The sequence below is a fragment of the Pygoscelis adeliae genome, unplaced genomic scaffold (assembly GCF_000699105.1).
Source record: "Pygoscelis adeliae isolate BGI_AS28 unplaced genomic scaffold, ASM69910v1 Scaffold138, whole genome shotgun sequence".
In the NCBI taxonomy this organism is placed as follows: Eukaryota; Metazoa; Chordata; class Aves; order Sphenisciformes; family Spheniscidae; genus Pygoscelis; species Pygoscelis adeliae.
The window spans coordinates 819456-833002 of record NW_008825265.1 but is presented as its reverse complement, the minus strand read 5'-3'; the positions used below and the strand labels follow the sequence as shown (position 1 = coordinate 833002).

The window sequence follows — 13547 nt, the reverse complement described above, 5'->3', positions numbered from 1 at the left end:
TAGAAAACATTGCTGGAGGTTTGAAGAAACAAGTATTAGAACAAGTTATGGGGTGTGGGAGGTTCCTTACACAGTTGGATGAAAGTACAGGTGTTCCTAACCTGTCTCAGTTTATGGTGTTTGCTGGATTTTTTAAATGACAAAATACACGAAGAGCAACTTTTTTGTGAGTCACTAAAGGAAAGATGTACTGGAGAAGATATATTCTCAACAGTAAACTGTTTCTTTAATAAAAATGATGTTTTATGGAAAAACTGTAGAAGTGTAACCACTGATTGAGTGGCTGCTTTGACTGGAATAAAAAAAGGATCCCGGGATAAGGTTACAGCAATAGTGAAATTCATTCACTGGATCACTCATGAGCAAACTAGTGCAGCAAGTAAGTTGGAGCCAGAAGTGCAGAAACTGCTACAAGATGTCATCAGTGTGGTTAATTTTATAAAAACAAGACCTTTCAATACTAGAATCTTTACAATACTTTTGAAGTGATGGGGAGTGACCATGAAAGTCTTTTTTGTGCCCCAGAGGTTCACTGGTTATCTCGTGGCAAAGCACTTAGAAGAGTCGTCAAAAGATGAGTACACATTTTTCTTTCACAGAAAGACAAGCAACTGTTCCAAATCCACTGACCTTTTCTGTCATGAAAAGGGTCTGTCAGTACTATGCTACCTAGGCGAGTATTCTAGAAAAATAAAAACATTTAATCTGTCTCTTCAAAGTAAAGGTGACATTTTAACAATGCATGAGAAAATAACTGCTTTTTTAAAGAAACTCGTTGTATGGAGAGAGCATTTTGAAAACAGAAGTTTGGAGGTGTATCCATCATCATGTGATTTTGTTGTGAAAAGCAGTGCAAAGGTATCACCTATAAAAACTCTCATACCTGTACGCTTGAACTTGGAAACAATTTTCTAACCTGTTTAAAAATCTTCTAAATGAAAAGTTTCAGTGGGTTTTCAATCCTTTTGTTAAAAACCACAAAAATTCAAGACCTTCCAGTTAGCTTGCAAGAACAACTGATTGACATCAGGGAACATGGAAACTTACTAGCTGAATTTTAACAAACACCTTTGCATAACTGGTGAACGGGATTGAAAAATGAGCATCGCAATCTAGTAAGCACAGCCAGCAACGCATTTCTTCCATTTGGATCTATGTATCTTTGTGAAGTTATCTTTTTCAGCAATGACAGCCATTAAAACCAAGTATCAAAATAACTTGAACTTAGAACCAGACCTTTGAATCTCTGTACCGCAGCGTTAAACCAAGATTTTCAAAAATAATGAAGCATATTCCACAGCATCACTCATTGAGAGATACTAATTTTCTAGTGAGAGCAAAAAGGTATTTTGTACCACTAATATTTTTAAATTCTTTACTTAATCTATATCTCACCTTTTTTTTATATATAATGTACTTTATTAGTACAGCAGTACATCTATATAATTTGCAAATATATACAGTATGGGTGCATGCTCAAAGTATTTTTTTTTTGCGTCCAGCTCTGGGTTCCCCAGCACAAGAAAGACATGTACCTGTGGAGCGGGTCTAGGGGAGGGCCACGAAAACAGTCAGAGGGATGGAACACCTCTCCTGTGAAGAACGGCTGAGAGAGTTGGGGTTATTCAGCCTGGACAAGAGAAAGCTCCATGGAGACCCCTTCAACACATGAAGAGGGCTTGTAAGAAAGACAGAGACGTTTTACCAGGGCCTGCAGTGACAGGACAAGGGGCAAGTTTTAAACTGAAAAGGGTAAGCTTAGATTGGACATAAGGAAGAAATTTTTTTACGATGAGGGTGGTGAGACACTGGAAGAGGTTGCCCAGAGAAGTTGTGGATGCCCCATCCCTGGAAACATTCCAGGTCAGGTTGGACCTGACCTCTGAGCAACCTGCTCTAGTGAAAGATGTCCCTGCCCCATGATCTTTAAAGGTCCCTTCCAACCCCAACCATCCTGTGATTCTGAGATTCTACTTTAAAAATTCAGATTTGATCCATTGCTGGAACACTATTAGCAGTAATAAATTTGGCACCTGCTACTCTTAACACTAACATACTGTATGATCTCTTAAGTTCCACACCAAGTTTAAGATATTCTACTCTGGGATCATGCAAAACCTACTTGACTGTAGTCTGGCCTGCAGCAAAAATAAAATATCCAGCATAAAAGCCCAGGCTTGAATTCCAAGTAATTCAAAGTAAAAGAAACACCTAAGCCTCATCAGAACAAGCATCTTCATTCTGTAGTACTGTTCTCAGATCAGCAATGCCTTTTTTTTTTTTTTAAACTGACTCCCTTCCACTCTTTCTACTTCTCTACCCCAGTGGACACCATGTGAGACACCAAATGGACTTCTGAGCAAAGCATGCTTTTCACCATGCTTGATGACACAACACAACAGTACAACAGGAATTCAGGTACTGTAATCCAGCACTAGGATTAAACGACTTCTGTTCTGAAGCAGGGAAGGCACAATAGTGAACCTGGAAGAACACAGACTTACACATGAAACCTAGAAAGCTTATGATGCAGATTTATTATGCATTAGGAAGCTTTATTACTTTAAAAACCAAACTGCATAGTACAAAAGGTTTGTTATCTCTGCTCAATGTGGAACAAGTTTCAAAATATATATTTTTAAAATTTGTTCAGTCAATACACAATCCTTTTAAAAAACTGTATATCTGTCAGTACCCTCATTACACTTATAAATACATGATTTACACAGCACCCCATCTGGAAAAATTAAAACTCCTTACAAATATCTACATATATTGCATACATATAAAACATTCATAGGAGTACTTTAGTTGGGTTTAATGGTCCATTTACACTGCAGCAAAATACATATAAATCTGTGTATTTTTCATAAAATGTCTCTAAAAATTAGCACATTTGTAGCCATTCATAGGTCCTTTAAAGCATCTTTTAGAAAGGAAATTGATATTAATATATCCATGAGTTTCAGCAGATAAGACAGTGATATGAAGGCTAAATATGATTAATAACTGAACACTAAGTAGCAGTTAAGGCAGGGGTGAAAAGAATTAATAGGAAAGATTGTTTCATATGGCAGATAAAGTGACAAAATGCAATAAATATACATATTTCTTGATGTAAACTACTCTGGCACCCACTGTTTTTCCTGCCTCAGAAGTCAGGAGTATCCATATGTCTGACGCTGCTCATTTTATAATTAAAATTCTATTTTTTTATCAGCAAAACATTAATGCGACCAGTGCTCTCAGGTGCAATCTGGATTTGCTTTAACTGCTAAAAACTGACTGTTCTGGAATGTGGGTTTAAGACTTCAATATGACCTTCATTTATGGGTAATGGCTGTCATGTGTGACCATACACCCTCAGAAGTCATCTCAGTTTCATCATTGCTTTCTGGTAACTACTGGACTTCTTGTTACTAAGTAATATTTGAGGATGTGTCTTCAGGAAATTTAGTTACTTTTATTGATAACCACTATTTCAGATACCAGAACTATAAAGATCAGTCCCTCTCACATGGTGAGGACTACATGTGGCATACATGCAGACAAAAGGCATAAGAAACACAAAACAACCTTTAACAGTGGTGGCAGAAACTGTTCTGCCTCAAACCTGATTATTTTGCATACAACTTTGGGAACTGAACATTCAAACTTCAAAAAAATTTCCATTATGTCTGTATATTCGGGTTTCTAACCAATACCAGGATTTGACGTAGCATTTGCAGTCCCCAATATTGGGTAGAATCACACCTAGTTGTGACCTGCCATGCTAAACAAACCCTCCTGCAAGTATGGTATCAACCTCGAGTATCATAGGTTGATCGAGTCACAGCACGTGACCTTCCCTTGTACACAGCTGCCTTCCTTTCAGAGGCCAGATGCTGTACATCCCACCAAGCTTCCCGAGCCACAATTCAGCACACGAGTTTGTTCCATAGTCTCCTCAGAAGTTAGCCTTCAGACACTGCTGTCTTGCAGCAATGGTTCAATGTCCTCTTCACTACTTCGGTCTAGGTTGTTACTCAGAGTACTGCTGATGCTGTTGCTGTGTTTTCCGATAGTGCTGGCTTTGCTGTGCTCAGGAATAAATAAGGCGACTAGAAAAGCCAGAAGAACAATGCATGCTCCAACCAGGAAGGGTGGACCGGGAATGATTGCTCTCTGCGGGGAAACAAGCATATCAAGGAATTCATGAAGTTTTAGACATTGACTTCTGCATTGAGAACTATACCATTAAGACAGGAGATAATGGGAGACGTATTTACAGTGACTACAAAGTTTATGCAAACAAGTTCATACGTGCCCTGCAACATGAATTTTCTGCATCCACAATCCCCAAGAATTCCTCACCTGATCTGCACACTGATCTAAAAACCAGAAACGTGCATAAAACTACCAACTGACAATAGGACTGCCTTGCAGATAAAACAGACATTGACAGATGCTTCTTTGCAATTTTTTTTTCTTTAGGCAACATGTCTGTTAAATCAGCAAGACTCCTCTGAAGATTAAAAAGGCTTCAACATCCAGAAGTACAAATGCTCAATAAATCTTTAACTTAACTTCACTTTTTCCACTTGCTTCCATGGCTGACATACTTTAGAATCAAGTTAGCTGAATAAACAAACGTTCCCGAAAACTAATACATGAGTGAGGAAAGTAACAGCAGGCTATGCAGTACATACTGTTCTCACTGCAGAGCCAGGTTGCTGGCATGTATGATAACTTGGTATTTGGAGTTATTCTCTCTTGCTTCTAAGCAGTTTATTTTAAAATTTAAAATACAATATCCACATTTCATAACCACAATTAAAAACAAGCACCAGAAAGGTTATAAGACTAATTTTAAACAAGCTAAGTTTGATGACAAAACTCTACAAAACAAAGTGTCAGCAATAAAGCGATTTTTTTTTTCATCTTAAACAACTTTTCTGTATTTTTGTCAACTAAAACTAAATAAAAATCAGATGATGAAACTTGTCAATCCAGTGTACTTTTTTCCTACCAAATGAAATGCAGGAAGTTATTCTAATATGAAGTGGGAAAGTAGCTGAAATTAAGCATACAGTAACAGGATATTTCCTTTGCTTTAACTCTTGTTACAAGCAGAGGCCTAATTTTTCAGCTGATGGTCTCTAAATTTAAAGTAAATAATCATATTAACAGAATTTATATTAACAGTATTACTTAAATCTTCGAGTGGTGCTAAGCCCACTAGTACTTAAAGAACGTAATAAACTTCCATAAATTAATATCCTCATTTGTAGTATTACAGCTGACTTATTTGAGCAGATTTTGAATATTCCACTATCGCAGTTTCACTGAAGAGAGTAAGAAGTTTTGAAAAGCAGTCCTTAGTCATTGCATTGTCAAGTTTTATTATTACTCTCCAAACACAGCCTATGACTGCACTGTTTGCTGTAAGGGCTCCCTGTGGATAATTATAATGATACAACCTCACTCTCCTCTTTAGGGTCTCCAGTTTTGAAAACAGTTATTTAAATGGGTATTAAGACAGATATGCTTAACTTTTACTATATATGCTCTGTAAGGCAGATACACAATCTTTCTTGAATAGGTGCATCAGATCTTTTCTTTGACGAAAGAGAATCACAAGTGTGACCTGTGGTAACATTGCAGCTCTCCCACTTCCACGAGAAAAACAAAAAAGTGATATTCAGTAAAATCCTATTCTTAAGTCCTCTAGAGTAACAGAAATGAATACTTAAAGGCAAGTTAAAAACGAAAAAAAATAAGTTTGAGCTGTTTAAAAAAACACCAGAAATGACCACTAGGATGTATTGTCCTCCATTTACTCTACACATTAAATAACTGAAATTTGCATCCAGACTTTCCTGTCACCACTGTTTGAATATGAAGGTTTACAGAACCACTGCATCGAACAATTTGTTTTAGCACTCTGTCCATCAGTGAACACAGAAGACTTTATATCTGAAAGGTACAATACTAAATTATGACAATTATCAGCTTTCACTAGTTAAGTTAAAACTTAAATGTTTGGGGTTTTTTAAATTGGACAAGACAGCCCTCTCAAAGTGAAATGTGTCAAAAGTTACACAAACAAATTTATTCTTCACATTAATAACTTTAACAGTACCTATATAAATAACCTATTTCTGATAACAACTGAAAAATCCATTTCCTGTAGTTGCAGTAACACCCAGTATTACAGTAGTGGAAAAAAAGGAGGAAGAACTGGTTTTAATTCACCTCAACAGCACACCGGGTTTGATCAAGGTTCAGCACAGTAACACTGCATTCTCAACTGAGTTCCTATAGACTCATTGCCTTTGACAAGCAGGGGTACAATACAAGTTTAAGCATCAAAAAAAAAAAAGTTAACAATGCTTGTCACAGACTAAAACACATTATATCAGTTAACTGCAGTTCCACAGACATCCAGTAACTTTTTGAAACAAGGTACTTGACCATTTAAACTTGTTACTAAAACGCTTCCTAGTGAACATTTATTAGCGTTTAATAAAATAAAGAAAACATTTTGCAAACTACGTGTATCTGTAAAGCAGCTCCTAGTCATCAATTTAAAACACTGAACGAAATCAAGAGACAGGTAGCTTGCATTTGGGCCTTGCAAATCCAAGGGACTAGTACTAGTGTTGTAAGCTAGGCTTGTACACATTTGCTAATTTCCTTGTCTAATCTTGGTGCATTCCCTGGTTTTCACTTCCACTCATTTTACTTAGATCAATTTTTAAAGCTATGTAATATTTAAATTGTGGAGTTCTTTCCCACTGTTATATTAGACTTGAACATAAGAATTAGTAGGAAAAAAATTGTATTGTTATTTTCCTGAATAATAGTTTTCAGTGTTAGGTGCCTGGTAACTATTAACAGGGAGAGATGTAATTACAGGCATTTAACAAAGCTTTTTGAGTACATACATAATTAAACATAAGAGCTGTCCCACTGAAATTAGAATAAAAAGCAATCTTAGTTATGCAAATACTTACTGATTTTGCTGTACTGCTAACTAAAAAATGCCTACTGATTTATTGAGTAGGTTTTCAAGAAAACAAGGACGTCTGAAACGACAGTTTAGTTTACACTTACAGCTTAGAAAAATCATTATTTTGTAAGGAAGCTCATACATTAGGCTTCAGAGCAGGAATTTCTTCTACCACAAGCTTTAGAAAATTCCACAACAGAAGTTTTGACTCATTTATAACTTTCTGGAACCGTCAGTTGCTCCACTGCAATACATCTGGGCTACTTCAACAAAAAAAACCACACAGATATTCTTAAGGTAACAGAACATACTGAAACTACTTGTAATAGAAATGTGTGTACAAGGTCAAAAAGCCAACACGCTCCCTGCCCCCAAGAAAAGCTTATGTGATTTGATGCTTTAAAAAACAGAGTTCAAGAGTGAAATCTCAACTAGTGGAACCATGACAAAGCTCTTGAAAACCTGAAATCGTGATTATAAAGGTTTTCTCACATTTTACTACAGTTTCCTTTCTGTACAACAAGAAGAGTGTCTTTGCCCCCTTACTCTAAAACTCTACTCAGTTTGCTTGAGCAAATTATGGAGCACCTCACCATAGGTACAGCAGCGAGCAATATGTTCAAGCACTGGTTACAGTTAATACCTGGAAACATGCACGAACTGGGGGATGAACAACGAACAGTTGTTTCCACGGTAACAGTTATTTACATGTTCCGCTAATCTGTTGTCTTTCTTAATCAGCTTAATGACAGGCTAAGAGATCATCATCAGCTCTCGGAAAAAAGCGTTCTTAGTATTTGGAAAAAGCAATGAAGTTGTAGCTGAAGAGGTCAGAGCCATCAAGCTAAAAAGAAAAAAGGGTCCGTAAGATTCTCCAAACTCTGGTAAGCATGTATTTGGTATTTTGGAAGCCAGTACGAAAGAACAAAGCAGACAAAAATGCAGACCTGAAACAAAGATGGAAGGGATACAAGAAAAGACTGAAGGGAGTTCCAAAGAAGTGTTGTATAGGACTGACTTCTCCCCTCCCCCCCAGGTTTCATACAGGTAAGGAAACGTGATCGACAGCATTGTTACTGCCACGGGAAAAAAAAAAAAAAAAATGTACCTCAACTGTATATTGAATTACTGTATACATGAATAATTAACCTATTGCTATGAGGTGCAAAGATAAACTTGTTATAATTTACGGAGTTACCAAAAATGACCTTCCTATTGTCAAAATTTTATGTTTTGCTGTAATTCAGGATTACAGCTGTGTTTTGAGTAGATTTACATCAAAAGAAGTTAACTGGTTCCACTAGAATACTGAAACCAAAGCTGCTACTACTCTAAATCTAAATATTTACTATCAAATTTAAATTATGAGCTATCTTAATATTTCAATAAAGCTGACAAGTGAGAATTAAGTAGTTCAAGAAATCGATATCAAGACTTTAAATCAACCAAAAATGACAGGCATTTACCCTTATGAGTTCTACACTGCAAACTTCACACCAAATTTTAAACTTACCTCATCACTAGGATCTTGCATTGCTTTTTTTCCAGAAGTCTGATCAGGTGGCAATTCATTGAGCTCCACATGAAAGAGAAAGAAAATAAAGCCATACAGTGCTGGTCCCAGGCCATTGCACAGACCTCTTATTCCAGTTATTATTCCTTGGACAACACCTAATGAAGAAAAAAAATAAGAGTAGGATTTTTTCTTTTAATCAAGAGTAAAACACTCGGAGCCAACAGCTCTGAGTGTATTTTAATGGCTATTCCAAAATAGCACACCTCATAATTATTTCCACATACTAAGATCTTAAGAAATACATTAAAGACAGCTTTGCTGGGTTAAAATAATCCTCTGCATGACCATAGTTCTGTCACTGTACTTGCATGCTACTGGAAGCGATACGAGTTTTGAATATCAGTGGCTGAATTTATGTGCAAGTCTAATTTTCTGCATTAAAGTTCTTCCCCCCCCACCCAAAGCCTAGAATGAAGAAAGCAGAGGTTACACATGGTACCTGCTGAATTTATTTTCAGGTGAAATTTAGAGTAATATATCCATGTGTTAAGGGTTGTTATTGGTAAAACATGCACAAACTGTAACAGATTTCTTCCTTTCACCAGTCGAAAACCAGGATTTAAGTACCAAGTAACTTATTCGGGGCAGTAAATTCAGCAGTACTGCAGTAAATTCGCAATACCAGACTGGTTGCAGTTCTACATTAGATTATTTTGAAAGCTTGATTAATCGAAGTTCTATGGGTGTATTTCTGTTTCAACTTCATTAAGTGATTGTGACAACAGTGTAAAAAGTTTTTGACGATCTTACAGATTAAGATTCTACAGAACACTATTTTCACAATATTAGTAGTCTGCGTATCCCCTTCCTTCTTAAGGCAGTAAGTTGTAAAATGGAAGGAAAGAAAACATGCCAAAAAGAAAGTTGCCCGAGTTTTTTCTTCATAGGTTGACATGTAAGCTTAAAATCTTCGTGCCACTAGGTGGCAAAACTTCACTCTAGAAACTATTGTATGCCTGAGCTATTAACAGTAGTTTCCTCTATGTAAAATGAAAGATCAATGATTTCTGTCAACTTAACTAAACTATTCATTTCATTACATAAATAGAAAACAAGTCTTTTAAGACTCTTTTAAATGTCTCTATTAGAAACAAAAATGGGGAAGAGGGGAATGGTAAAAAAAGCCATGTAACATCCTGTCTTTTGCACCTTTCAAACTCAGTAGAAATCTGCCTCCTAGAACTGCACCTCCTTTGTACCTCCCATATTAACTGCACTTACCTAACTTAAAGTTGTACAATGTTAAAGCAAGACTGACACTTACGATTTACATGTACAGGATTTTTTTTAAAGAGAACATTGAATTCAGTTATTATATTCAGTTATTTTAAATGAAGAGTTATTTCTGATTGTTCGTTCCCCTTCACATCAAAATCAATGAATTTTTCTGCTTTTTCAAATCAACTATTTACTTAAGCTTCTTTTTCTATTTCTTGAAAATCTGAAGTATTACAGCAAATAGGGCCAACTTTTCCACACAGAATAGAGCTTCTTGCATAGGCTTATTTTAATCTGTTAAGATGTGGGTTTAGTTTCCATTAAAAAGGTGGTATTGTTACATTAATCCTCACTCTCTACTTAAAGAATATTACTTTTAATAAAAAAAGAGGAAGGAAAAAACATGAAAGTCACCACATGTTCTTGTTGCTTTTGTAGTACCTTTACAGGAAGCTAGAAGAGAAGTAGCTGGTCAGACAGAATGTATTTTGCAATACAAATTTGATAAATTTGTGTACCTCCTTCCCCTCTACATAGATTGACAGACTTCCACAGCTACTACCAAAGAAGCTCATTACTCATCAACATATTTGAAAAGTACACCTGGATAAGTGTTCTGCTTTCTAGACAGAAGAGTCATCCAAGAAAGCAGCCTGATGCTGAAACAGAAATTCAATCAATACTCACCTTGTTGATCTGACTCTGCGTTTCGTGAAACCAGAGCACTGATTGCTGGGAATGTAATGCTTGACATTGCTGCTACAGCTCCTGCTGCCCACATCATCCTGTGTTAAATACATAATTTGAATTAAAAATGAGATTGCACATATAATTACTCCCCACACCACCACAAAGGGCCACAAGGCCATTTAAGGCTTAATGCCCTTTCAAAAGCGCTCTTATTAAAATACCTAAAGACTGGAAATTATCTGGTCAGGCCTTCTTCCTGCTCCGCTCCCACAAATTACCCTGAGCTTGCTGGGACAGAAGCACATTTGATTCTACACTAGCTATTACAGCAGAGGAAAAGAAGGGAGTGGGAGTGAAGTGATGCATGGGCTTTTCCTCTCCAAAGGCTGTACAAGGGAACAATTTCACAGGGTGTCCCATTGAGGCAGGTCTCTAACTTGTATAACTGACTAGGAAGCGCTCTGATAAAGAACAAGCATTCATCACTGTCAGTAGGACAAACTTCGTAAAGAGAAAGATGTTCCAGCTTATGGTTCTAGTTCACTTTACTTACAGACAGTTTTTCCAACAAAAGAAGCTCTAAATAGTTTCTAAGACCAAATATAGTAAGAAAATGATGTGTTGGAAAAAAAGAAAAGATGTAGAGGTCCAGTAACTGATGGATAGAATGGATCTAATGGAATTACTGGAGAGAACACACTACTTACTAGCTTGTGAGTTTAAGAAAAAGTTTTAACTACATTTGTAGACATAAAACTCAGTGGACCAAAATGGTGCAAAGACTCCTTTTTCAAAAGGGCTGTTAGTCTGCAACTTACACTGGAAAATTCTATCATTCCTACATGTGCAAAATGCAGACCAAACTTCGCTAGTGTAATGCAAATGAGAATGCTTAATTCACAAAACATTTAAATACTCATGACAACAGAACTAAATGGTAGAATTTCTTAGAAAAACATTGTCAGTTGCTTAACAGGCATGTATCTATGAAAATGCGTGCTTACCAAGACTGAGATCCAAAACCATACCAAGCCAACTGAAGGATCTGAAAGCCAAGGCCGAGGAGAACTGTATTTTTGTTCCCTATCGACCTCATCAAGATACTGAGAAACACAGTCTGCAAGAGAAATTGGTTCATCCAAAAGTTGTTTTAAAAAGCCAGATTGCTAAAGTAATTTCTCCTTCTACACAAAGTAATTCAGAAGACCTTTCAACTGCTGAGGACATTCACACTATTCGCACTCTTGCTTCCCCTGTATTAAGTCCAAAATGCAGACTAGTCATATCAACATTCGATATACAGACATTCTTAACTATTAAAGAGTTTCTACTTCAGGACATCGAGAGGCGTATGTATTGCCTTCTCTACGGACATTGTATCTCAGTGTCTGTTTCTACTGTAAACAGGCTTTCGTTTCCACTTCTAGAATTCTGTTTCATTACAGACTAGAGAGTTCCACAATAAATGCTGGTACCAAGTTAAGAGTACAGGCTGGATATGGGATGAATTTACCAGTATCTACAAATACTAGAGGAAAAAAGGCTGTTAGCTCAGAAAAAAGTAGTTTCTTTAGGTCAGGGGAATTACTATCCAAATTTACAATTAAAACCAACAAGTAAATCCTGCTGCTTTTCCAACTTCACCACATGCATTGAAATTTGGTCGAGGCCAATTCCTAGGCATCTTTAATCACATTTTCTGCTGACCCTTTACACCACTCATATGACCTTCTTATCTGCACATGGAAACTAATCCTAAAGGAATACCATTGTTTTTCATCTGTTAGAAGTGTTACTGCTGAAGGAAAGGAGGTCCCAATTCCGATACAACAGCAATACACTCATGGCAAGAAGCAGTCTGTTCCTAGTAAGGCAAAGTCCATGTGGACAACTTCACTCAGTTAACAGTGCACGTTTTTCTTTAACATGAGAAACTCAGCAATGCATCAGTAAAAAGCCAGAGAAAAGGAACTAGAAGGATTGCAGAGCAGAGCATACTTCCTCTCTCATGTACATCTTACTCACACAAGTTTTCTTGTTTCTCATTCTTAGACAAAGCTAGTTTGAAAGCTAAATAGCAAAAATACAGTAATTCTATCTACAGGTGATCAGTTCTTTCTGGAGATATCCAACATGCCAAGACAAATTGGTATTTATGAAGCAAAGCTTATTTCAGTAAGCTGCACTCTTCAAAGAAGAGTTCAAAAATCAATGCAGAGTTTCCTCATTTTAACACTGAAAATTATGAACCAAAAGGGCAGCTATTTTAGAGATTTTTATCAAAAATACTGGTCTGAATAAAGTATGATTGGCAAATGTGAGTGCACATAAAAGCATCAGAACAAACCACAGAGCAAGGATTAAAATAATGACTTGTATTGATACTGAAGGACAGAACTGACACCAGTAAAACTGGTAAACACTGAGGAATGTGTTGTTTACATCAAAACAGTAAGACCTCCACTCTGCTAAGGATGGCAACAAGGCTACAGCACATTGTATGTGCCATTCCTCTTCCTGTTATCACAACAGGAAGACAAACTGTACCCATAAAGATACCAAAGATCACACCATAAAAACTGTTTGATTTCTAAAACGTATAAAGGACATGTCCAAAAACCAGCTCACTGTTGCCAATTAAGAGGTATGAAAGCAATATACCAAGGCGTCACAGTTCCTCAGCCTCCATGATGAGCCTAAGTAACCCTGGACAGACCATGTCAATACCTGCATTTCTTGAACGCAAGTTTGACAGCATGAGCCAACTGAATAGGTGCAAGTAGCACGACTTTTGCTTAAAATAACATGTTTCCCTTTCAGAAGGCCTTGCATTAAGTAATCAATTTCCCACATCATTTTAATCATTTAAAGCCAGAGTTCCAGGAAATTTACTGATCCAAGCTTAGCAAATTTTAGTTTCATTTTCTGATGCCCAGGTCCAGTATTTCTAAGAAAAGCTGATTTAAAGCAAGACATTTACACAGACTATATATGAATATAACCTTTAGTGAATGCAAGATACACTGGCATTTTAGAGCATGTAAGAAGTTCATAGACAAGCTTAAGTCAGAA

At 36.6% G+C, this 13547-nt stretch overlaps 1 protein-coding gene across 1 annotated transcript in view; it reads right to left on the bottom strand.

The window, feature by feature from the left end:
• Positions 1-2516: 2516 nt before the first annotated feature.
• HIATL1 (hippocampus abundant transcript-like 1) overlaps positions 2517-13547 on the bottom strand; it is a 22055-nt gene continuing 11024 nt past the window's right edge. The window contains exons 8-11 of the mRNA XM_009329603.1: positions 11480-11592; positions 10473-10570; positions 8505-8662; positions 2517-4164 (exon numbers count right to left, since the gene is read on the bottom strand). Coding sequence (XP_009327878.1) covers positions 3961-4164; positions 8505-8662; positions 10473-10570; positions 11480-11592 — 573 coding nt within the window. The 3' untranslated portion in view covers positions 2517-3960. The remainder of the gene's footprint in view (positions 4165-8504; positions 8663-10472; positions 10571-11479; positions 11593-13547) is intronic.